At 25.4% G+C, this 25,354-nt stretch overlaps 2 protein-coding genes across 5 annotated transcripts in view; one reads left to right on the top strand and one right to left on the bottom strand.

Moving 5' to 3' along the window:
* The window catches only part of Rhp (GTP-Rho-binding protein rhophilin), a 266,985-nt gene that overhangs the window by 125,987 nt on the left and 115,644 nt on the right, over window positions 1-25,354 (top strand). The window lies entirely within an intron of this gene.
* Window positions 10,687-17,669, bottom strand: a10 (antennal protein 10). 3 transcript variants are annotated; one of them, XM_073976595.1, is made up of 2 exons: window positions 17,357-17,669; window positions 10,687-11,117 (listed from the first exon to the last, which is right to left on the bottom strand). In XM_073976595.1, exons 1-2 carry the CDS (start codon window positions 17,580-17,582, stop codon window positions 10,888-10,890), a joined length of 456 nt encoding a protein of 151 aa, XP_073832696.1. In that variant the 5' UTR covers window positions 17,583-17,669; the 3' UTR covers window positions 10,687-10,887. The 3 variants fall into 3 exon arrangements, with proteins under 3 accessions (XP_073832696.1, XP_073832698.1, XP_073832697.1); XM_073976597.1 differs by having other exon boundaries at window positions 10,687-11,102; window positions 17,357-17,668; XM_073976596.1 differs by having other exon boundaries at window positions 10,687-11,086; window positions 17,357-17,668.

The raw sequence follows: 25,354 nt of genomic DNA, 5'->3' as shown, positions 1-25,354 counted from the left end.
GTTCTTCGGTCAATTCCCTTACAAAAGTACAATTTTGCCGTTAAAGTGCAGTACAGCAACTGATTACTAACTGAACCTACTTTGAAGGTATTAGAAAAGATACATTTGATCATTCCTTTGATTACTTTAACAATGATATTTGTATATCTTTAGTGTTTTCATACACAGCTACAATTTAAAGAACTTTTGTCCCTGCTCCATTGCCTGTCAAACTGTCCCACTGACCCAGTAACAACATGGTGATAATTATTAATTATAATTCATTTCTTAAATTACCCTAGGTCACCGGTGAATGCTTAATAAGAAAAATCCACACATTGCAAAGCTCAAAATCTCAAATGTCTACAAACGAAAAATAGCCCCCAAAAAAACCCAACAGGTTTTCTTACAACTGAACCAAAATGACCGACAAGCAGCTGATACGATTACAATGTTTGGTGTTCTCATATAAACGACAACAATGCTAATTACTTGTGTCAATAGCCCTAAAATATTTGTATATAATACTTGACCCACATACCGCATGGCAAACCGTAAAAGAACACACACACATAACTAAAAAAACATAATCAGCAACAAACAAACGAAAAAATACATAAATATTTGCAGTCATAAAGAAAAACAACAACAACAACAAAAATGAACAGAAAAAATACTACCTTGTCAGGTCGTTTAGAATTTTTGCATTCTTTGGCTAAATGCGAAATGTGAATGCTGCGTTTTCATGATTTGACACAAGCCATCGAACGAGCATAAACAACAATTTTGTTTTTATTGCCACAAGACAAAATATCGCAGCAAATGTTCATTCTAAGACCATTTAAACGTTTGGTATGCAAAAAATTCAAATTCACACCTGACATGTTTGAAATTTGTTTATATATTATTTTGTGAAGTTTTGTTTTGTTTTTTTTTTATAGACAATAATGAACCCACCTGATATGTTGTTTCGACCCACCACAATTGAAGTCAGGCTGGCTGCACCTTAACCAATTGATTTTTTGTTTTGGCGATTATCTGCTTGCAATTATTTTATTTATTTTTTTTTGTTTGCATATGAATATGCAAAATGGCTTATGTTTGATTTTATTGGCAACCATAAAAAACGATAAAAATGAACAATAAAATATTATTTGAATAATATCCAAAGTCATTAATAAAACTAATTAATTATTTTATAAATAATATAACATAGTTAATTGATATTTTATTGTAAGACATAGTACATATGTCACTTGACAGTTTAGGGACCTGGTTATTGGCTTTGGGGGTTTTAAAATTTATATTCTAACAAATCTTAAGGCAACTCAGAATATCGAGTCAATCTTGTGAAATTTTTATATTTATAAAATGTGTAACTGTTTCGGTAACCAAAATACCTAAATTATTCCCATCCCACATAAATAGCTCAAAACAAATTCGCAACAATTTTATTTTTAAATTTTCACAATTTTGAAATATTTCTCCATCTCTTCTAACATGGAGATTTCAATGAGTATTCGTCTGGAATTTTCGCAATAATTTGATTTTGAAATTTTCTCTAATTTTAAAATATTTCTCAATCTCTTCTAACGTGGAGATTTCAGTGAGTATTTGTCTGGAATTTTCCAATTTTCAGTAAATCGTTTTTGCGTTTTTTTTTTCTACAGCTACTTTTTGTTTGCAACACCTGACATGACCAGTCAACTAACCAACAAACCACTTAAACATTTACGCCGAGACACTGATAAATAAATTTCCAGCTATGCAGAGGCAATAAAATTGAGTTTGATAAAACAACAACAACACTAACAAAAACGTCAAGCCTCAACAACGTCAATTACATTCGGCGTAATTTATCTTTTATTGGCCAATGCTTAGGCAATTGTCAAATAGGATTTTTTGTTTGAAAAAAAAAATAATCATCAAACATTTCAGCAACAAAGCTTGAGATGAGGAATAGTAATGAATGGCTGCATAGATGGATGGATGGATGGACGGATGAATGAGAATGCATGAATGGTTGGATGGATGGGCGAATAAACAAACACATTAAATAGACAAATCAAATTGACATATAAATATACAACAACCAGACACTTGTTTAATTAGCCGCAAAGTTTTTCTTGTACACAGAAAAAAAAATCCGGCGATAAAAAAATTACCATATTGACGAAATTCGATAAAATTATTTGATCACAAAGTAAAAATACAACTGATAAAATATTTCACATATAGACAATGTGGAATATTTTGATAAATATTTTTGTCAATATGTGAAATATTTTATAAGTTGTATTTTTACTTTGTGATCAAATAACTTTATCAAATTTTGTCTATATGACAATTTTTTTATCGCCGGAAAATCGATAAATTTTTGATTGAATCTTTGAATTTTTTTATCAAATGGCTAAAATTTTTTCTGTGTAGTAACAACAAAATTAACTAGTAAAAAAGTTTCAGTCGCCCAATCCGACAGAGCTATACCCTCAAGCCTGTGGGAGTTCAAACTTTATAGTCCATTTTGGAAGTGGATCTTATTTTGGGAGTCATTTCTTTTCGATAGATGACGCGCCATCCAGTCATTTCAGTTATTCGCCGTATAACTTAGAGGTTTTTGTGCACTATGCCAGGAAACATGAACTTGCACACGAAAAAAATAATATCGCTGTAAACAGAATCACAAAGTGCTACTCTTTGTGATCTTCCAAAGGATCTTCGAACAGATTCTAAACTGCACTTAAACAAAAATGTTTAACTTTTGTAGTGGAGGTACCCTAAGGAGACCGTTTTTGAAGTTAAACAAAATTTGGACAATATATTAGGATGTCCAATGATGGCACCAAATTGGATGCCCGGTTCAAGAGAAATTGCGCATGCCATTTGAGTGTTTTTTTTAATTTGGGGTGTGGGTCGATATTGCCCATCGTTGAACTTCATCATAGTTTAGAAAATATTTTGAATGCCAAATTTTGGACCGAATCGAGAGTTATGGTGCGCTCCAGCCACCACACATGGTGCTATAGGGATTTTTTTACAGCTATCCGGAAATTTTCGCAGGAAATATGGACTTACCCCTGAAAAAAATGTTTACCGTCGTAATGGAGGTAGCGCATGCAATTTGCTCCTTAGGTCATAGAGCTCGATTAATTAAATTAATTACAATTTCACAAATAATGGCCTTCGCCCCCAAAAAGGCAAAAAAAAAACTTGAAAATAAATATCAAAGGGATTCGAGAGCAGGTCTTAAAGTGAACATATCCGAAATTTTGACCCGAAGGAATGGACAAATATAGTCCATATTAGGATGTGTAAAGTATGGACCACATCGGTCTCTCCCATCAAGAGTTATCGTGCGCAAAATTTGTCCAAACATTTGTGAACTTTTGTGGGGGAGGTAGGTACCTGAAGGAGTGGACCGATATGCCTTATCTTCTAACTTAAACTATGTTCGGACAAAATATTACGAAGACCAAATTTTGTACCGAATTGGCAGATCCGTTCGACCACTACACACGGTGTCATAGGGGTTTTTTGCAACTTTCAGGCTATTTTCTCAGGAAGTATGGACTTGCCCCAGCTGAAACTGGTACCGTCGTATGGGGGCGGTGAATACAAGTTGTTACAACAAAAATAGAAGCGATTCGGAAACAGTCCCTAAACTGAACTTTTCCGAAATCTTGTGTGGGAGGTACCCGAAGAACCTAATTTAAGTATGGTAGAATTTTCACGATGTGCAATGTATCGTCCAAATTGGTTACTCCCTAAATAAATAAATAAATAAATAAATAAATAAATAAATAAATAAATAAATAAATAAATAAATAAATAAATAAATAAATAAATAAATAAATAAATAAATAAATAAATAAATAAATAAATAAATAAATAAATAAATAAATAAATAAATAAATAAATAAATAAATAAATAAATAAATAAATAAATAAATAAATAAATAAATAAATAAATAAATAAATAAATAAATAAATAAATAAATAAATAAATAAATAAATAAATAAATAAATAAATAAATAAATAAATAAATAAATAAATAAATAAATAAATAAATAAATAAATAAATAAATAAATAAATAAATAAATAAATAAATAAATAAATAAATAAATAAATAAATAAATAAATAAATAAATAAATAAATAAATAAATAAATAAATAAATAAATAAATAAATAAATAAATAAATAAATAAATAAATAAATAAATAAATAAATAAATAAATAAATAAATAAATAAATAAATAAATAAATAAATAAATAAATAAATAAATAAATAAATAAATAAATAAATAAATAAATAAATAAATAAATAAATAAATAAATAAATAAATAAATAAATAAATAAATAAATAAATAAATAAATAAATAAATAAATAAATAAATAAATAAATAAATAAATAAATAAATAAATAAATAAATAAATAAATTAATAAATAAATAAATAAATAAATAAATAAATAAATAAATAAATAAATAAATAAATAAATAAATAAATAAATATTTCGATGTTCGATGTTGACCGCTTGCCACCGGTTCAATGGTAAGCACACCTGTCTTGCACTCTCAATGCCCGGGTACGATTCCCTCAGCGTTATGTTGGCAACATTTCCGAACTATCCAAAAAGCATGGCCTAAAGGTATTTTCAATGCTGAGTCCGAAAAAAAATATTCCTTGGACGCATCCCTCACCGTTTTTAAACAGTGGGCCCTACAGTATATGCACTTCAGCAAATTTGATATTGGGGGTATATAAAATAATTTTTTACTAACTTCTGAACAGGTTTAGAACTATCCCAAAAGCATGGCCTATATGTATTTTCGATGCTGATTCCAACAAAAATATTTCATGGCCGCACCCTTCATCGCTTTTGAACAGTGGGCCCAACAGTATATGCACTTCAGCAAATTTGCTATTGGGGGTATATAAAATAATTTCTTACCAACCTCTGTACAAGTTTAGAACTATCCGAAATGCACGGCCTATAGGTATTTTCGATGCTGATTCCAAAAAAAATTATTCCGTCGACGCACCCTTCATCATTTTTGAACAGTGGTCCCAACAGTATATGCACTTCAGAAAATTTGCTATTGGGGGTATATAAAATAATTTTTTACCAACTTCTGAACAGGTTTAGAACTATCCCAAAAGCACGGCCTATAGGTATTTTCGATGCTGATTCCAAAAAAATTATTCCGTCGACGCACCCCTCACCGTTTTTGAACAGTGGGCCCAACAGTATATGCACTTCAGCAAATTTGCTCTTGGGGGTATATAAAATAATTTTTTACCAAACTCTGGACAGGCTTAGAACTATCCGAAATTCAGGCCCAACACACATTTTCATTTCATATAACATATTAATTAAAAGTGGTTTGTACCTGACCTTTTTCAATATTTAAATTGAATAGCAGTCAATAATTGACAAAAGGTCGTTCATTCGTGCAACAGGAAATATTTTTTGAGATTTTTTTTTCACAAAAATATAATTTAAATGTAATAAACGTTATTTTAGTCATTAATAGACAAAATTTAATTCATTTCTGTTACAGGGAATAATTTTTGAGAAAAAGTCAAAAAGTCATAACCCTTATGTAGAACTGATAAAGAAAAATATTAATTGTGCACAAGCTATTTTTTTATATTTTTTCTAATTTATTACGTTTAAAATAAACACACTTTAATTTTATTTTTTGTTCTCTTTTTCTTTGTAGGTAAGTTGAAAATAATTAACTACAATATCTATTAAACAGTAAGGTAAATGTTGCTAATGGAAAAATATTATTCCCTAATTTTTCTAATTTAATTTTATGATAGTTATTAAAAGAAAATTATGGTGGCACATGTTAGCGTACAACTAATTTTTGAAAAAGGGTAACTAGCCTTTGTTTTGGAAAGCATTGAAATTGTAATAATATTTATTATTAACAATAGCAATCTTATGACTAGCCCCAGTTCACATACAATCTAACAATGACCCAATTTATAGCAAATTTTAGTGAATGTCTTCATTGTTCAAAAAACATTAAAAATCTGCAAATATGTATGTATGAAGTACTCAGCACGTGTGTGGTCTTACCAAATAAATATACTCAAGCGCAATAATAATTTCAAACTTTAATGTTTTTGCATAAATTTCTGGCACAAATTGCAATTCAAATCACAGCAGTAAAAAAATATTTTGCACAAAATGCACACAGAAACAAACATATAAAGACATTCCATGCTATACAATCTGTACATACAGTTTATGAAACCTTAATTACCCTTTCGAAACTTAATCTCAATAGATACTTTTGCGCAAAAAATAAAACATTTTTCGGCAATTTGTTTTTAATGTTTAAGATATTTGTATTTTTAATATTTATGTTTTAAAAATTCCGAGTGCGGGTTATTTGTTACTTTGATGATAATTATTGTTTATGTAGATTGCAATAGCATCAACAACAACAACACATTTTCTGTGCCATTACATAACTGTCACATGAAACAAATAAAAACAACAAACTTGTGGAGGAAAAGAAATGCATAAAAAACGTCTCGTAAAAATCATTTTACAGCATAAAAAAGTTGTTACAACTCAATATGAAAAAAAGGCTAAAAAATGTATATGTCTGACAGCATCTCAATGAAACAGGTTATAAATGTAAAGATGTAAAAATTGCGTTTTTTTGTTTTGGAATTTTGATTGCAATGTCTTGTTTCATTTTTTTTAAGTGACAGATTGTAAAATTTACAGTTAACAGTGGGTTCGAGAAAAAACTATGATAATGACACCAATATGAAAGCATATGAAAGAGACATCTTTTATAAATTATCCTTTTAGAAATCTATCCTATAGAAATCTATAAAGACTCCTTTATAGGATCCTATAAAGACTCCTTTATAGGAGCCTATAAAGACTCCTTCATAGGAGCCTATAAAGACTCCTTTATAGGAGCCTATAAAAACTCCTATATAGGAGCCTATAAAGACTCATTCATACGAGCCTATAAAAATTCCTTTATAGGAGCCTATAAAGACTCCTTTATAGGAGCCTATAAAGACTCCTTCATAGGAACCTATAAAGACTCCTTTATAGGAGCCTATAAAGACTCATTCATACGAGCCTATAAAAATTCCTTTATAGGAGCCCATAAAGACTCCTTTACCGGAGCCTATAAAGACTCCTTTATAGGGGCCTGAAAAGACTCCTTTATAGGAGCCTATAAAGACTCCTTTATAGGAGCCTATAAAGACTCCTTTATAGGAGCCTATAAAGACTCCTTTATAGGGGCCTATAAACACTCCTTTATAGGAGCCTATAAAGACCCCTTTATAGGGGCCTATAAAGACTCCTTTATAGAAGCCTATAAAGACTCCTTTATAGGGACATATAAAGACTCCTTTATAGGGACCTATAAAGACTCCTTTATAGGAACGTATAAAAACTCCTTTATAGGAGCCTCCTTTATAGGAGACTCCTTTATGGGAGACTCCTTTATAGGAGCCTATAAAGACTCCTTTATAGAAGCCTATACAGACTCCTTTTTTGGAGCCTGTAAAGACCTCTTTATAGGAGCCTATAAAGACCCCTTTATAGGAGCCTATAAAGACTCCTTCATAGGAGCCTATAAATACCCTTTTATAGGAGCCTATAAAGACTCCTTTGGAGGAGCCTACAAATACTCCTTTATAGGAGCCTATTAAGAATCCTTTATAGGAGCTTATAAAGACTCCTTTATAGGAGCTTATAAAGACTCCTTTATAGGCGCCTATAAAGACTCGTTTATAGGAGCATATAACGATTCCTTTATAGTAGCCTATAAAGACTTCTTTGTAAAGTCTCCTTTATAAGAGCCTATACAGACTCCTTTATTGGAGCCTATATAGACTCCTTTATAGGAGCCTGTAAAGACCTCTTTATAGAAGCCTATAAAGACTCCTTCATAGGAGCCTATAAACCCTCCTATATAGGAGCTTATAAAGACTCCTTTATAGGCGCCTATAAAGACTCCTTTATAGGAGCCTATAAAGACTCCTTTGGAGGAGCCTACAAAGACTCCTTTATAGGACCCTGTTAAGAATCCTTTATAGGAGCCTATAAAGACTCCTTTATAGGAGCCTATAAGGACTCCTTTATAGGAGCCTATAAACCATCCTTTATAGGAGCCTATAAAGACTCCTTTATAGGAGCTTATAAAGACACCTTTATAGAAGCATATAACGATTCCTTTATAGTAGCCTATAAAATCTCCTTTGTAGGAGTCTATAAAGATTCCTTTATAGGAGCCAATAAACCCTTCTTTAAAGCAACCTATAAAGACTCCTTTATAGGAGCCTATACAGCCTGTAAAGACCTCTTTATAGAAGCCTATAAAGACACCTTTATAGAAGCCTATAAAGAATCCTATAAAGAGCCTATAAAGCCTCCTTTATAGGAGCCTATAAAGCCTCCTTTATAGGAGCCTATAAAGCCTCCTTTATAGGAGCCTGTAAAGACCCCTTTATAGGAGCCTATAAAGACTCCTTCATAGGAGCGTATAAAGACTCCTTTACAGGAGCATATAAAGTCTCCTTTGTAGGAGTCTATAAAGAATCCTTTATAGGAGCCAATAAACCCTTCTTTAAAGCAACCTATAAAGACTCCTTTATAGGAGCCTATAGAGACTCCTTTATTGGAGCCTATATAGACTCCTTTATAGGAGCCTGTAAAGACCTCTTTATAGAAGCCTAAAAAGACACCTTTATAGGAGCCTATAAAGAATCCTTTATAGGAGCCTATAAAGACTCCTTTATTGGAGCCTATAAAGACCCCTTTATAGGAGCCTATAAAGACCCCTTTATAGGAGCCTATAAAGACTCCTTCATAGGAGCCTATAAAGACTCCTTCATAGGAGCCTATAAAGACTCCTTTCCTTTATAGGAGCTTATAAAGACTCCTTCATAGAAGCCTATAAAGACTCCTTTGTTGGAGCCTATAAAGACTCCTTTATAGGAGCCTATAAAGACTCAATTTTAGGAGCCTAAAAAAACTCTTTTATAGGAGCCTATAAAGACTCCTTTATAGGAGCCTATAGAGACTCCTTTATAGGAGCCTATAAAGACTCCTTTATAGGAGCCTATAAATTCTTCTTTATAGGAGCCTATAAAGTCTCCTTTATAGGAGCCTATAAAGACTCCTTTATAGGAGCCTAGAAAGACTCCTTTATAGGAGCCTATAAAGTCTCCTTTATAGGAGCCTATAAAGTCTCCTTTATAGGAGCCTATAACGATTCCTTTATATGAGTCTACAAAGGTTCCATTATAGCAATCTGTAATGGCTCCTTTAAAGGAGTCTAAATCGTTCTTTCTAAATCGTTCTTTTTCTTTCTGCCTATAAATACTGGTTTATAGGAGCCTATAAAGGTTTCTTCATAGGAGCCTATAGAGTTTCCTTTATATGATCCTTTAAAGGTTCCTTTATAGAAGCCTTTGAAGGTTCCTATATCGAAGTTTATACAGGTTCCTTTATAGACGCCTATAAAAGTGCTTATATAGACGCCTATAAGGCATCCTTTGTAGACGCCTATAAAGGGTCCTTTTGAGGAACCTTCAAAGGTTTCTTTATGGAATCCTATATAGGCTCCTCTTTAGTATGTATTTTATCGATTATTTCTGTATTCTTCTATAACTCCACTGTCTTAAATTTCTTGCTTTAATTGGCAGCATCAAATCTCTGCATTACCTCATTGTAGGTAGGCTCGAGTCAAGTGCTGGTGGCATGTGCAGTTTGCCAATTGAATTTATTTCGCTATAACAGTAACTGTCCACCGCAGCAACATACAATTGTCAATTGGCCACATTTTAGGCCAGAATGTGCTGAAGTTTGGACGAATGGAATTTTATTGCTTTGCTGCTGCTCGAAACGTTTACAAAATATTAACAGAAAAGAACTCTTCAACACATTACGAGATTTTTGTACATCGGCTGCGGTGTTATGTTGCACTGCCAGTTCATTATGGTCGGTCGGTCAATCGACAAATGACAAACCAGGCAGACAGGCAGGCCCACCTTTATGATAGTCGCTCCGTGTATTTAGTTGTAGTATTTTTTCTTAGGTGTCCACTTGGTGAATACTTGTTTTTTATCTTGGTCTGCGCGGCGGCTGCTGCCACACATTGCTGCCGTTGATTACATTTATGGAGTCGTCAGGTATTACGTATACTCTGCGTATTACGTACAAAACTTGGCGTTTACGCAATATTTCAAGATTTTTTTGCAAGTTTTGTTTTTTTAGTGCTGCAGATAATTTTTTTTATTGCAACTTTTTGAGGTTAATCTAAAAGTGTGATGTTGCATGGAGTTCTTGTTTTCTTTTCTTTGCTTCTAATGACAAGTGTGGCCTTGTTTAGTTGGTAGTTAGTGGACATGTTTCTAAAAAATTTTTTTTATCTATTTTCAGTGGGTGTTTTATTTTTTTATATCATAGACACCTGTTAAGATGCCTCTTAGATACCTGTAACAGTAGTGTATAAGGATATAATGTCATAAGAGAGCCTCCTGCAAACAACCATTTATGTGTGACATATCCTGTAATAGGTGTCAGTTGCTATCAAGCACCTATGAGTAGTTTGCGAGGAACTAATAAGTTCTCCCCCTTTTTGTTTCTTCCTCAGTATACTATAATTCCAATATCACCCTCTATTTCCCTTTACAATATACTACCACAACTCTTTAAATGCTTTATCTCTTAAAATATATTCTTGTCGTTCATTTAACTTATTTCTAACAAAATATTAAAAATTCTTTATATGCTTCTTATAAACTATAAAGTAGTAATTATATGTATGTATATGTATCTATTCTCATTATCATTGGTACATTTGCCAAAAAGGGTCACAGCCATCCGCTATCATTTCTTCATAGTGCCTCCATTAGTATTCGTAGTAGTAGAGGTCTCCTTTTCCGCCTGATATCCCTTGCGATATGTACCCTCTGGATCGTAAATTTTCTCCAATCGATCCCAATCCTCGGGACGATTGTCGATTAAGAAACGAGTCACCTTGTCCGAACTCTCCTTCTGTTTCTGGGTACATTTTTCGCAATTGGTCGCTATAGCGTCGGGTAGAGTCTCTGAAATTGGAATAATCTGTATAAAAAGAAACTGAATATAATAAACGAACAAAAAATAAATAAATAATAAAAAATTAGAGATGAGAAAAAATATAAATTATAAAACATAAAGTATAAAATGTAAAATATAAAATATAAAATATAAAATATAAAATATAAAATATAAAATATAAAATATAAAATATAAAATATAAAATATAAAATATAAAATATAAAATATAAAATATAAAATATAAAATATAAAATATAAAATATAAAATATAAAATATAAAATATAAAATATAAAATATAAAATATAAAATATAAAATATAAAATATAAAATATAAAATATAAAATATAAAATATAAAATATAAAATATAAAATATAAAATATAAAATATAAAATATAAAATATAAAATATAAAATATAAAATATAAAATATAAAATATAAAATATAAAATATAAAATATAAAATATAAAATATAAAATATAAAATATAAAATATAAAATATAAAATATAAAATATAAAATATAAAATATAAAATATAAAATATAAAATATAAAATATAAAATATAAAATATAAAATATAAAATATAAAATATAAAATATAAAATATAAAATATAAAATATAAAATATAAAATATAAAATATAAAATATAAAATATAAAATATAAAATATAAAATATAAAATATAAAATATAAAATATAAAATATAAAATATAAAATATAAAATATAAAATATAAAATATAAAATATAAAATATAAAATATAAAATATAAAATATAAAATATAAAATATAAAATATAAAATATAAAATATAAAATATAAAATATAAAATATAAAATATAAAATATAAAATATAAAATATAAAATATAAAATATAAAATATAAAATATAAAATATAAAATATAAAATATAAAATATAAAATATAAAATATAAAATATAAAATATAAAATATAAAATATAAAATATAAAATATAAAATATAAAATATAAAATATAAAATATAAAATATAAAATATAAAATATAAAATATAAAATATAAAATATAAAATATAAAATATAAAATATAAAATATAAAATATAAAATATAAAATATAAAATATAAAATATAAAATATAAAATATAAAATATAAAATATAAAATATAAAATATAAAATATAAAATATAAAATATAAAATATAAAATATAAAATATAAAATATAAAATATAAAATATAAAATATAAAATAAATAAAATATAAAATATAAAATATAAAATATAAAATATAAAATATAAAATATAAAATATAAAATATAAAATATAAAATATAAAATATAAAATATAAAATATAAAATATAAAATATAAAATATAAAATATAAAATATAAAATATAAAATATAAAATATAAAATATAAAATATAAAATATAAAATATAAAATATAAAATATAAAATATAAAATATAAAATATAAAATATAAAATATAAAATATAAAATATAAAATATAAAATATAAAATATAAAATATAAAATATAAAATATAAAATATAAAATATAAAATATAAAATATAAAATATAAAATATAAAATATAAAATATAAAATATAAAATATAAAATATAAAATATAAAATATAAAATATAAAATATAAAATATAAAATATAAAATATAAAATATAAAATATAAAATATAAAATATAAAATATAAAATATAAAATATAAAATATAAAATATAAAATATAAAATATAAAATATAAAATATAAAATATAAAATATAAAATATAAAATATAAAATATAAAATATAAAATATAAAATATAAAATATAAAATATAAAATATAAAATATAAAATATAAAATATAAAATATAAAATATAAAATATAAAATATAAAATATAAAATATAAAATATAAAATATAAAATATAAAATATAAAATATAAAATATAAAATATAAAATATAAAATATAAAATATAAAATATAAAATATAAAATATAAAATATAAAATATAAAATATAAAATATAAAATATAAAATATAAAATATAAAATATAAAATATAAAATATAAAATATAAAATATAAAATATAAAATATAAAATATAAAATATAAAATATAAAATATAAAATATAAAATATAAAATATAAAATATAAAATATAAAATATAAAATATAAAATATAAAATATAAAATATAAAATATAAAATATAAAATATAAAATATAAAATATAAAATATAAAATATAAAATATAAAATATAAAATATAAAATATAAAATATAAAATATAAAATATAAAATATAAAATATAAAATATAAAATATAAAATATAAAATATAAAATATAAAATATAAAATATAAAATATAAAATATAAAATATAAAATATAAAATATAAAATATAAAATATAAAATATAAAATATAAAATATAAAATATAAAATATAAAATATAAAATATAAAATATAAAATATAAAATATAAAATATAAAATATAAAATATAAAATATAAAATATAAAATATAAAATATAAAATATAAAATATAAAATATAAAATATAAAATATAAAATATAAAATATAAAATATAAAATATAAAATATAAAATATAAAATATAAAATATAAAATATAAAATATAAAATATAAAATATAAAATATAAAATATAAAATATAAAATATAAAATATAAAATATAAAATATAAAATATAAAATATAAAATATAAAATATAAAATATAAAATATAAAATATAAAATATAAAATATAAAATATAAAATATAAAATATAAAATATAAAATATAAAATATAAAATATAAAATATAAAATATAAAATATAAAATATAAAATATAAAATATAAAATATAAAATATAAAATATAAAATATAAAATATAAAATATAAAATATAAAATATAAAATATAAAATATAAAATATAAAATATAAAATATAAAATATAAAATATAAAATATAAAATATAAAATATAAAATATAAAATATAAAATATAAAATATAAAATATAAAAATATAAAATATAAAATATAAAATATAAAATATAAAATATAAAATATAAAATATAAAATATAAAATATAAAATATAAAATATAAAATATAAAATATAAAATATAAAATATAAAATATAAAATATAAAATATAAAATATAAAATATAAAATATAAAATATAAAATATAAAATATAAAATATAAAATATAAAATATAAAATATAAAATATAAAATATAAAATATAAAATATAAAATATAAAATATAAAATATAAAATATAAAATATAAAATATAAAATATAAAATATAAAATATAAAATATAAAATATAAAATATAAAATATAAAATATAAAATATAAAATATAAAATATAAAATATAAAATATAAAATATAAAATATAAAATATAAAATATAAAATATAAAATATAAAATATAAAATATAAAATATAAAATATAAAATATAAAATATAAAATATAAAATATAAAATATAAAATATAAAATATAAAATATAAAATATAAAATATAAAATATAAAATATAAAATATAAAATATAAAATATAAAATATAAAATATAAAATATAAAATATAAAATATAAAATATAAAATATAAAATATAAAATATAAAATATAAAATATAAAATATAAAATATAAAATATAAAATATAAAATATAAAATATAAAATATAAAATATAAAATATAAAATATAAAATATAAAATATAAAATATAAAATATAAAATATAAAATATAAAATATAAAATATAAAATATAAAATATAAAATATAAAATATAAAATATAAAATATAAAATATAAAATATAAAATATAAAATATAAAATATAAAATATAAAATATAAAATATAAAATATAAAATATAAAATATAAAATATAAAATATAAAATATAAAATATAAAATATAAAATATAAAATATAAAATATAAAATATAAAATATAAAATATAAAATATAAAATATAAAATATAAAATATAAAATATAAAATATAAAATATAAAATATAAAATATAAAATATAAAATATAAAATATAAAATATAAAATATAAAATATAAAATATAAAATATAAAATATAAAATATAAAATATAAAATATAAAATATAAAATATAAAATATAAAATATAAAATATAAAATATAAAATATAAAATATAAAATATAAAATATAAAATATAAAATATAAAATATAAAATATAAAATATAAAATATAAAATATAAAATATAAAATATAAAATATAAAATATAAAATATAAAATATAAAATATAAAATATAAAATATAAAATATAAAATATAAAATATAAAATATAAAATATAAAATATAAAATATAAAATATAAAATATAAAATATAAAATATAAAATATAAAATATAAAATATAAAATATAAAATATAAAATATAAAATATAAAATATAAAATATAAAATATAAAATATAAAATATAAAATATAAAATATAAAATATAAAATATAAAATATAAAATATAAAATATAAAATATAAAATATAAAATATAAAATATAAAATATAAAATATAAAATATAAAATATAAAATATAAAATATAAAATATAAAATATAAAATATAAAATATAAAATATAAAATATAAAATATAAAATATAAAATATAAAATATAAAATATAAAATATAAAATATAAAATATAAAATATAAAATATAAAATATAAAATATAAAATATAAAATATAAAATATAAAATATAAAATATAAAATATAAAATATAAAATATAAAATATAAAATATAAAATATAAAATATAAAATATAAAATATAAAATATAAAATATAAAATATAAAATATAAAATATAAAATATAAAATATAAAATATAAAATATAAAATATAAAATATAAAATATAAAATATAAAATATAAAATATAAAATATAAAATATAAAATATAAAATATAAAATATAAAATATAAAATATAAAATATAAAATATAAAATATAAAATATAAAATATAAAATATAAAATATAAAATATAAAATATAAAATATAAAATATAAAATATAAAATATAAAATATAAAATATAAAATATAAAATATAAAATATAAAATATAAAATATAAAATATAAAATATAAAATATAAAATATAAAATATAAAATATAAAATATAAAATATAAAATATAAAATATAAAATATAAAATATAAAATATAAAATATAAAATATAAAATATAAAATATAAAATATAAAATATAAAATATAAAATATAAAATATAAAATATAAAATATAAAATATAAAATATAAAATATAAAATATAAAATATAAAATATAAAATATAAAATATAAAATATAAAATATAAAATATAAAATATAAAATATAAAATATAAAATATAAAATATAAAATATAAAATATAAAATATAAAATATAAAATATAAAATATAAAATATAAAATATAAAATATAAAATATAAAATATAAAATATAAAATATAAAATATAAAATATAAAATATAAAATATAAAATATAAAATATAAAATATAAAATATAAAATATAAAATATAAAATATAAAATATAAAATATAAAATATAAAATATAAAATATAAAATATAAAATATAAAATATAAAATATAAAATATAAAATATAAAATATAAAATATAAAATATAAAATATAAAATATAAAATATAAAATATAAAATATAAAATATAAAATATAAAATATAAAATATAAAATATAAAATATAAAATATAAAATATAAAATATAAAATATAAAATATAAAATATAAAATATAAAATATAAAATATAAAATATAAAATATAAAATATAAAATATAAAATATAAAATATAAAATATAAAATATAAAATATAAAATATAAAATATAAAATATAAAATATAAAATATAAAATATAAAATATAAAATATAAAATATAAAATATAAAATATAAAATATAAAATATAAAATATAAAATATAAAATATAAAATATAAAATATAAAATATAAAATATAAAATATAAAATATAAAATATAAAATATAAAATATAAAATATAAAATATAAAATATAAAATATAAAATATAAAATATAAAATATAAAATATAAAATATAAAATATAAAATATAAAATATAAAATATAAAATATAAAATATAAAATATAAAATATAAAATATAAAATATAAAATATAAAATATAAAATATAAAATATAAAATATAAAATTTAAAATATGAATAAAAAAATATTAAATACAAAACATTAGGACATACTTTTAACGATCAGTTTAGGAGACTTTCAAGTCTCCCTTATGAGACCCTTTATATGAGCCTATAAATGAGCTTAATATTATTTATTGTTTTTGTCCACCCACCTTTTAATGCCTTGCCATCCGGGCTACAAGGACCTGTTCCCTCCAAACACTTGACATAATTTTTCAACAAACGTTCCTGCTGTAGAATTTCATCAATATCGATGCTGTCAAAACGACTATCATATGTGCCTTTGATGGGAGCTGCTGTTGTTGCCGGTGGATGGGGTACAGCTAAGCAGACACTTATGTAAATTAGCACAGACAACACAAGGATAATAAATTTCATTTTTTTTTTTTTAAATTTTCCGGTACTTGTTGAACTTTACACGGACTTGTTAAATGCTAGAATACTGCAACAAATATTGTCTTTTGATTTTGAATTTTTTACATTTTATAGTCTGTTTTTGTGGTGCGTGTCTTCTCTAAATTAGTTGATTCTAATGTGAAGTATTTAGGCTGCTAATGAAGATAAATTACATTAATGGCCACTCAATTTCAATTGTTTTAATGGGAATAATTGGAAATAATTTTTGAAAATTAGTTTTTATAAATTTTGCAAATCATGTTTTGAAGGGTTTGATTTCGAAATTCTCAGTCTATGGTCGATTGGGGCTAAGAGAGCATCGTAAAGTATGGTTAGGATGATTTTGCATTTCGGACGGCGTTTGCAGGCGATAACAATATCCTCGGCGGCTGAAAAAGATATTAGGCAAAACTTACAATGTTTTTCTGACATACCATCTCCGATGACGGAAGCCTGATTCTATTTTTAGCTCAATCATATAAATCTTCTATCGATAATAAGTACGGAATTGAGCTGTAATCTTTGATATAGACTTGGAGCCATTGCTATAGCTGACACTAGTCAGCTTCTTGCTCCTAAAATTATCAATGTGATGGTCATCACACTTTGACCCGCCTTTATCGTGTCGTTGTGTTTGTGTCTTAAGTCTTTTGTTTATATGGCCAAAGAGAAGAAACTATTAATAAGGAAACAAGCCGTAAACACCTTAGATGTCATAATTTATAGAATTTTAAAAGAAGATATCTGCTATTGTTAGGAAATCCCCCCCTCAAAAATTATAAATGACACATAAATTCCCAAAAGGCTAGAACACCACAACGGAGAAAAATTAGTCTATGATATTCTGTAATGTAAGAATGAAACTTCAAACAACCGTGCCTTTGGTGTCTTGCCAAGTTATGAAATCATTCACTCCATCTTGCCAACTTATTCTCTTTTTCTTTGACTATTTGCTTTTGTGGTTCTTTCTCTAATCTCTTTAACAGCGATGAACTCTTGTGATTAGAGCGGTTGTGGCCAACAATGACAAGCAAGTGCTGGGCGGCTGGTATGCCCCACCTTATTCTCGGTGCAAATACCCCACTGCCAATGAATGAAGTTATTAAAGGAACGTTTCTTTGCCAGACTTGCAGAGACACAAACAAACTCACACACCAATCTTAGAAAAAATATGGGTTGGTTTTTCATTTGCTGCGGTTTCATAACGAGCAGAGTTTTCTTTGTAATCTTTTGTTAAGATTATTCTTAGGAAAGAAAGAAAAAACAAAAAAAGGAAAAGACCACAAATGCAACTCAGGAAGTTACAATGCAGTTAAAGAGTTGAACTTTTTTTGAAGCAAAAAAAAAATATATACAAAATTTTGTGAATAAATTTAGTGGATAAATAAAATATGCACATAATAGGCGTTTATAAAAATTTTCATAATGACATGGCCCAAAGCGCGGGGGATGAGAAACCTAAAACTAAAATTAAGTTTATCTTTTTTTTCTAATTTGATTTATTTTCTTGAAAATTGTAGGCTTCTGGCTGTATTGTATTTGCAATAAATAAAACAATTCCCCAAGTCATGGACTAATTTAAATTTTGATTTATAAGTCTTAAGCTCCCAAAAAAGTTGTGTTTCTGCTTTTGCATAGCATAAAGAAAATTTACAAAACAATCTTTAACGGAAATTGCTTTGCATTTCTTTTTATCTCTTAAAATGTTTTTGGCTTTTCATGGCATAAACGAATTATGCAATAAACATAAAGTTGTTTTTTTTTTTAACTTTGTTTGTTCCGCACTCTCACAATCAACATTTATGGGGCTATGTTTTATGCCACAACTTCAGCTGCTGCTGCCACTTTTTACCATGTCTTCATGTCTTATCTTTAAAAAAAAGGTGTTGGACTAACAAGCTCAAGATGTATGTCTATTGCCTTAAATGTTCAAATTTATCATAATTTGTTGTAATAATAATAAAAAATAGCAGCAGCAACAACAACAGCTATCTCAGTGATAATTTTAATTAGAGCATAAAATCTCTTCTTTTACTTCTTCTCATAGTTAAAAAATTAAACATTATATGATCTTGTTGTGTGTTGCTATATACAGTCAGTCATATCGTATGAGGAACAACCACATCTTTTTATGACTCAGAGAAAGAAAAAAATTACCTTTTGATTGGGAAATATATATTTTCGCATAATTTTCACATTAACAGCCAGCGGTATAACAGGCAATATGAGGCAATAAACGACGAAATGACATTGTGATAATAAAAAGAAAACAATTTTTCACCAGCGACACTTTTCTCATATCAAGGAGTGAGTTAGCTCGATGATACGTATCTGCAAAATCACGGATCCATTCTCGCCAAAAATGTTTGATATAGGTCCAAGTTTTCATACAGACCTCATGTAACCAAACCCATCTCCTGGTTTAACGTATTTTGTACGCCTTAACCACATTCTCCAACAAAATTTGCTGCAATTTAGCATTTCATGTTCTCTGTGCAAATAAAATATCCTTTCAAAAAATAAATGTTCGATATACATATGTATGTACATAATTCCAAGCTTTAATATCGCCCACTCAAAAAAAGGTTCCACGATTCTAGTACTTATTATCCATTTAAGCTACAATATGGTACTTTAGTGTCTCCGAGGTTAGAAATCCTCCTTGCAGAAATTTGACAAGATCGGTTCACATTGTGATACAATTCCCATACAAATTAACGAAAATCGGTAGATATTCTAATGAAGATCAATTGAACTTCTAATGAACACCGGTGGTTCCGCTTATGAAGATCGATAATCCCCTTTCTTATGATAATCGGCAAATCTTTTTATGAAAATCAGTATATCATTTAATGAAGATCAATGTATCTCTTTACAAAGATTTGTATAACTTCTTTTAAAGACTGATTAATCTTCTCATTAAGATCAGTGGGAAGATCAGTTTATCCTTTTATGAAGATCAAAAACAAACAAAAAAACATTATTCCACAACATCCCATACGGGACAAGGGAGACTTCTCTCATATCAATGAGTGCACCCCGATTCATATTTAGCTCAATGATATGGGACCTACTGTTTATCGCCGAGTCCGAACGGCGTGTCTTAAGACACCACTTATGGAGAAGTTCTTCAAGGCTGAAATACTCAGAAAATGTCGCCAACATTACTGAGGTGTATTTTGCCACCGTTGAAAAATGTTTGATTTTGCCTGGCCGGGGAATCGAACCCCCGACCTTCTGCGTGCAAGGCGGGCGTGCATACCATTGCACCACGGTGGCACCACGGTGAAGATCAGTTGATCTTTTTAATGTAGACCTGAAGATCACCTTATGATCAGTGGATCTTCTTCAAGTTCAAGATCGGTAGATCTTCTTTAAAAAATCGTTATATAATTTGGGTCTTCCTACAAAGATCGCTGGGTGTTGTAATGAAGATCGTTAGATCGGTGGATTTGTTTTTTTTTTTTAAGATTGGTTGATTTTTGTCAAAATGGGTGAATTATATCATGAGTATAAATGTATATTCTTATGACCATCGTGGGTCTTCTTATGAAGATCGGTGGATCTTCTTCATATTTCGGTGGATCTTGTTATAAAGATCGATAAATCTTCTTACAGAGATCGATGGATCCTATTATGAAGATCGCTGGATTTTTTAAATGAAAATGAATGGATCTTCCTATCATGATAAATATCAAATCGGTGGATATGTCTTCTTAAGAGCGGTGGATCTTTTTGCGAAGATTGGTGAAACTTCACATGAGTATCAATCATTCTGCTTACAAAGTTCGGGGGAGGTTATTATGAAGATTGGTGGATCTACTTATGAAGATCGGTGGATTTTATTATGAAGATCGGTAAATCTTTTTTAAAGATCAGGGAATCTTCCAAACATGATCTGGCGTCTTCAAAAAACAAGATCGGTATCTCTTATTAGATCATTTTGAGATCGGTGGATCTACTAATGAAGATCGATGGATCTTCTTATGAACATCGACGGATCTTCTTAGGAAGATCTTGAATTTTCTTATGAAGATCCGTGGATTTTCTTATGATGATCTGTTAATATTTTTGTAGTGATCGACGGTGGCTCATTTTGTGAATATCGGTAAATATTCTTTGGAGATCGGTGGATCTTCGTTTGGAGATCGATAGATTTTCTTATGAAGATCGATGGATCTTCTTATGAAGATCGGTGGGTCTTCTTATGAAGATCGCTGAATCATCTTATAAAGATCGGTGAGTCTTCTTAACGAGATCTGTTAATCTAGTTTTTCTTATGAAGATCTGAAGATCTTTCCTTGAAGATCAGCAGATTTACTCATGAAAATCTATAGATATTCTTATGAAGAACTTCTTATAGAGATAAGCGGATCTAGTTTTTCTTATGAAGATCGATGGATCTTCTTATGAAGATCGGTGGATCTTCTTTAAAAGATCTGTGGACATTGTTGACAAAATGGTTGGTGCAACCTATTGTTTAGATCGGTGAATCTTCCTATGAAGATCGATGGATCTTCTTATGAAGAATTGTGGAACTTTTCATGAAAATTAAAAATCGGGGATCTTCTTATGAGGATAAGTAACTCTTCTTATAAAAATTGGTAGATCTTACGAATATTGGTGGATCTTTTTATGAAGATCAATCGATTTTCTTATGAGGATCGGTGGATCTTTTTATGAAGATCAATCGATTTTCTTATGAGGATCGGTGGATCTTCCTATAAACATCATGGGATCTTCATATGAATCGTCGCTTAATCTTCTTACGAGGATCGGTGGATCTTCTTATGAAGGTCGGTGGATCTTCATATGAAGATCGGTAGATCTCCTTATGAAGATCGGTGGATCTTCTTATGAAAATCGGTGGATCTTATTATGAAGATCAATCGATTTTCTTATGATGATCGGTGGATCTTCCTGTAAACATCGTGGGATCTTCTTATGAAGATCGGTTAATCTTCTTACGAGGATCGGTGGATCTTCTTATGAAGATCGGTGGATATTCTTATGAAGATAGGTAGATCTCCTTATGAAGATCGGTGGATCATCTTATGAAGATCGGTGGATCTTCTTATGAAGATCGTTGAATTTTCTTATGAAGATCGGTAGATCTTCTTATGAAGATCGGTAGATCTTCTTATGAAGATCGGTAGATCTTCTTATGAAGAATTGTGGAACTTTTTATGAAAATTAAACATTGTGGGATCTTCTTATGAGGATCAGTAAATCTTCTTATGGAGATCGATATTCCTATGAAGATCGCTGGATTTTTTTATGGAGATCGGTGGATCTTCTAATCAAGATCGGTGGATCTTCTTATGAGGATCGGTGGATCTTCTTAAGATGGTCGGTGAATTTTCTTATGAAGATTGGTGGATTATAGATCTTCCTATGAAGATAGGTGGATCTTTTTATGAGGATCGGTGGATCTTCTTAAAATGATCGGAGAATTTTCTTATGAAGATCGGTAGATCTTTCTATGAAGATCAGTAGATCTTTCTATGAAGATCGGTGGATATTCTTATGAAGATCGGTGGATCTTCTTATTAAGATCGTTGGATCTTCTTATGAAGATCGGTGGATGCTCTTATGAAGATCGGTGGATCTTCCTATGAAGATCGGTTGATCTTCTTATGAAGGATTGTGGAACTTGTTATGAAGATTAAACAGCGTGGGATCTTCTTATGAGGATCAGTAAATCTTCTCATGAAGATCGGTGGATCTCTTATGATGATCGACAGTGGATCATTTTGCGAAGATCGATAGATTTTCTTATGAAGATCGGTGGATCTTCTTATGAAGATCGGTGGATCCTCGTAATGAAGAATGGTGGATCTTCTTATGAAGATCAGTGGATCTTCTTATGAAGATCGGTGGATCTTCCTATGAAGATCGGTGGATCTTATTTTGAAGATCGGTGGATCTTCTTATGAAGATTGGCAGATTTTATGAAGATCGGTGAATTTTCTTATGGAGATCGGTAGATCTTCTTATGAAGATCGGTGGATCTTCCTAATGAAGAATTGTTGAACTTTTTATGAAAATTAAACAGCATGGGACCTTCTTATGAGGATCAGTAAATCTTGTTATGTAGATTGATAGTTCTTCTTATGAAGATCGGTGGATCTTCTCATGAAGATCGGTGAATTTTCTTATGAATATCGGTGGATCTTCTCATGAAGATCGGTGAATTTTCTTATGAAGATCGGTGGATCTTTCTATGAAGATCGGTGGATCTTTCTATGAAGATCAGTGGATATTCTTATGAAGATCGGCTGATCTTCTAATAAAGATCGGTGGATCTCTTTTGATGATCGGCGTTGAATCGTTTCGTGAAGATCGATAGATCTTCTTATGAAGACGGTAATCTTCGTATTAAGATCGGTGGATCTTCTCATGAAGATAGGTGGATCTTCTCATGAAGATCGGTGAATTTTCTTATGAAGATCGGTAGATGTTATTATGGAGATCGGTGGATCTTTCTATGAAGATCGGTGGATATTCTTATGAAGATCGGTTTTTATACCCTCAGCATTTATGCAAACGAGGGTATATACGCTTTCGGGTACCTCTCACACAAAATTTTGGAAAAATCTGCTTTAAGACCTGCTCTCGAATCACTGTGATTTTTGTTAAAGCAACTTGCATTCGCTGCCTCAAATAGGGCAGTAAAAGTTTTTTCAGGGGCAAGTCCATACTTTTTGAGAAGACAGCCCGAAAGTTGTAGAAACCCCCATGGCACCGTATGTAGTGGCTGGAGGGCTCGAACCGAATACTGCGTTGGACCACACTTTGGATATTGTAATATTGCTTCGAATATTTGATGAAATTCGATGGTGGTACTTATAGGTCCACTCCTTCCGGATCAAGGATCCTTTGGACATTTTTACCGAAAGTTATCCTAGTAGCCCTGTTTATAGCGATATTATGTTTTTCGCAGGGTAGTGTGAAAAAAAGCCCTATCTATCGATATCCCCGAAAATTTTTGAGCTTTATCCTATTAATACTTTTGTCGGTGCATACGCCCAACATTTTGAAACCCCCCTAAATACATACATAAGCTTTTTTTGGAAAAAAAGTATTTCAATCCACACAGGCTGAGGGTATATCCCTGTCGGCAATGTCTACTGATACTTTTTTTACTTGTTAATTTTAAAATTTGAATTATTACTTTTTTAATATTTTTTTTTTTTTTTAATTTTAATAAAAATTAAAAATGTAAGTTTCTGGAGCTTTTGTGTTGTTAGCTGAGGAAGTCTGGACTTACTCACAAAAATTATATCGTTGGAATCAAGATGAAATTGACAACATTCGGTGATAATTTCAAAACTACCCTCGAACTTCCCTTTAAAATCCTCTCCGAAAAAGTCATCATAAATTTGCCCTTAAACTGCACTCATTACAAAATGTTGTATTTATTATTAAAGAGGTACCCGGACCTCAAAGAATACATTTAGAAAAATGTCAAACAATTCTTGAATAGCACTTCAGATGCACTTTATCAAAAATTGTTGAATTTTTACCGATACAGTCCATCTTCTAACTTTATGAAAAAATTCCCGAAGAGTAGCCCATCTGTTTGGATCAACGGTATATAAGTCAGCATAGTATCTTTAACCGATTTTTGTTGCTTTGCTAGATCGATCAATGATTTCGACGTTCGAACTTAGCATTAGCATGCACATTTAATACCCCGTCCAGCCACTAAATCACCGTTTTCAACTTTTATTTCACTGTTGGCGACAATTCCT

The sequence above is a fragment of the Musca autumnalis genome, unplaced genomic scaffold (assembly GCF_047663935.1).
Source record: "Musca autumnalis isolate F117 unplaced genomic scaffold, ASM4766393v1 scaffold_3, whole genome shotgun sequence".
NCBI classification, from domain to species: Eukaryota; Metazoa; Arthropoda; class Insecta; order Diptera; family Muscidae; genus Musca; species Musca autumnalis.
This window is presented reverse-complemented; position numbering and strand designations above follow the sequence as displayed.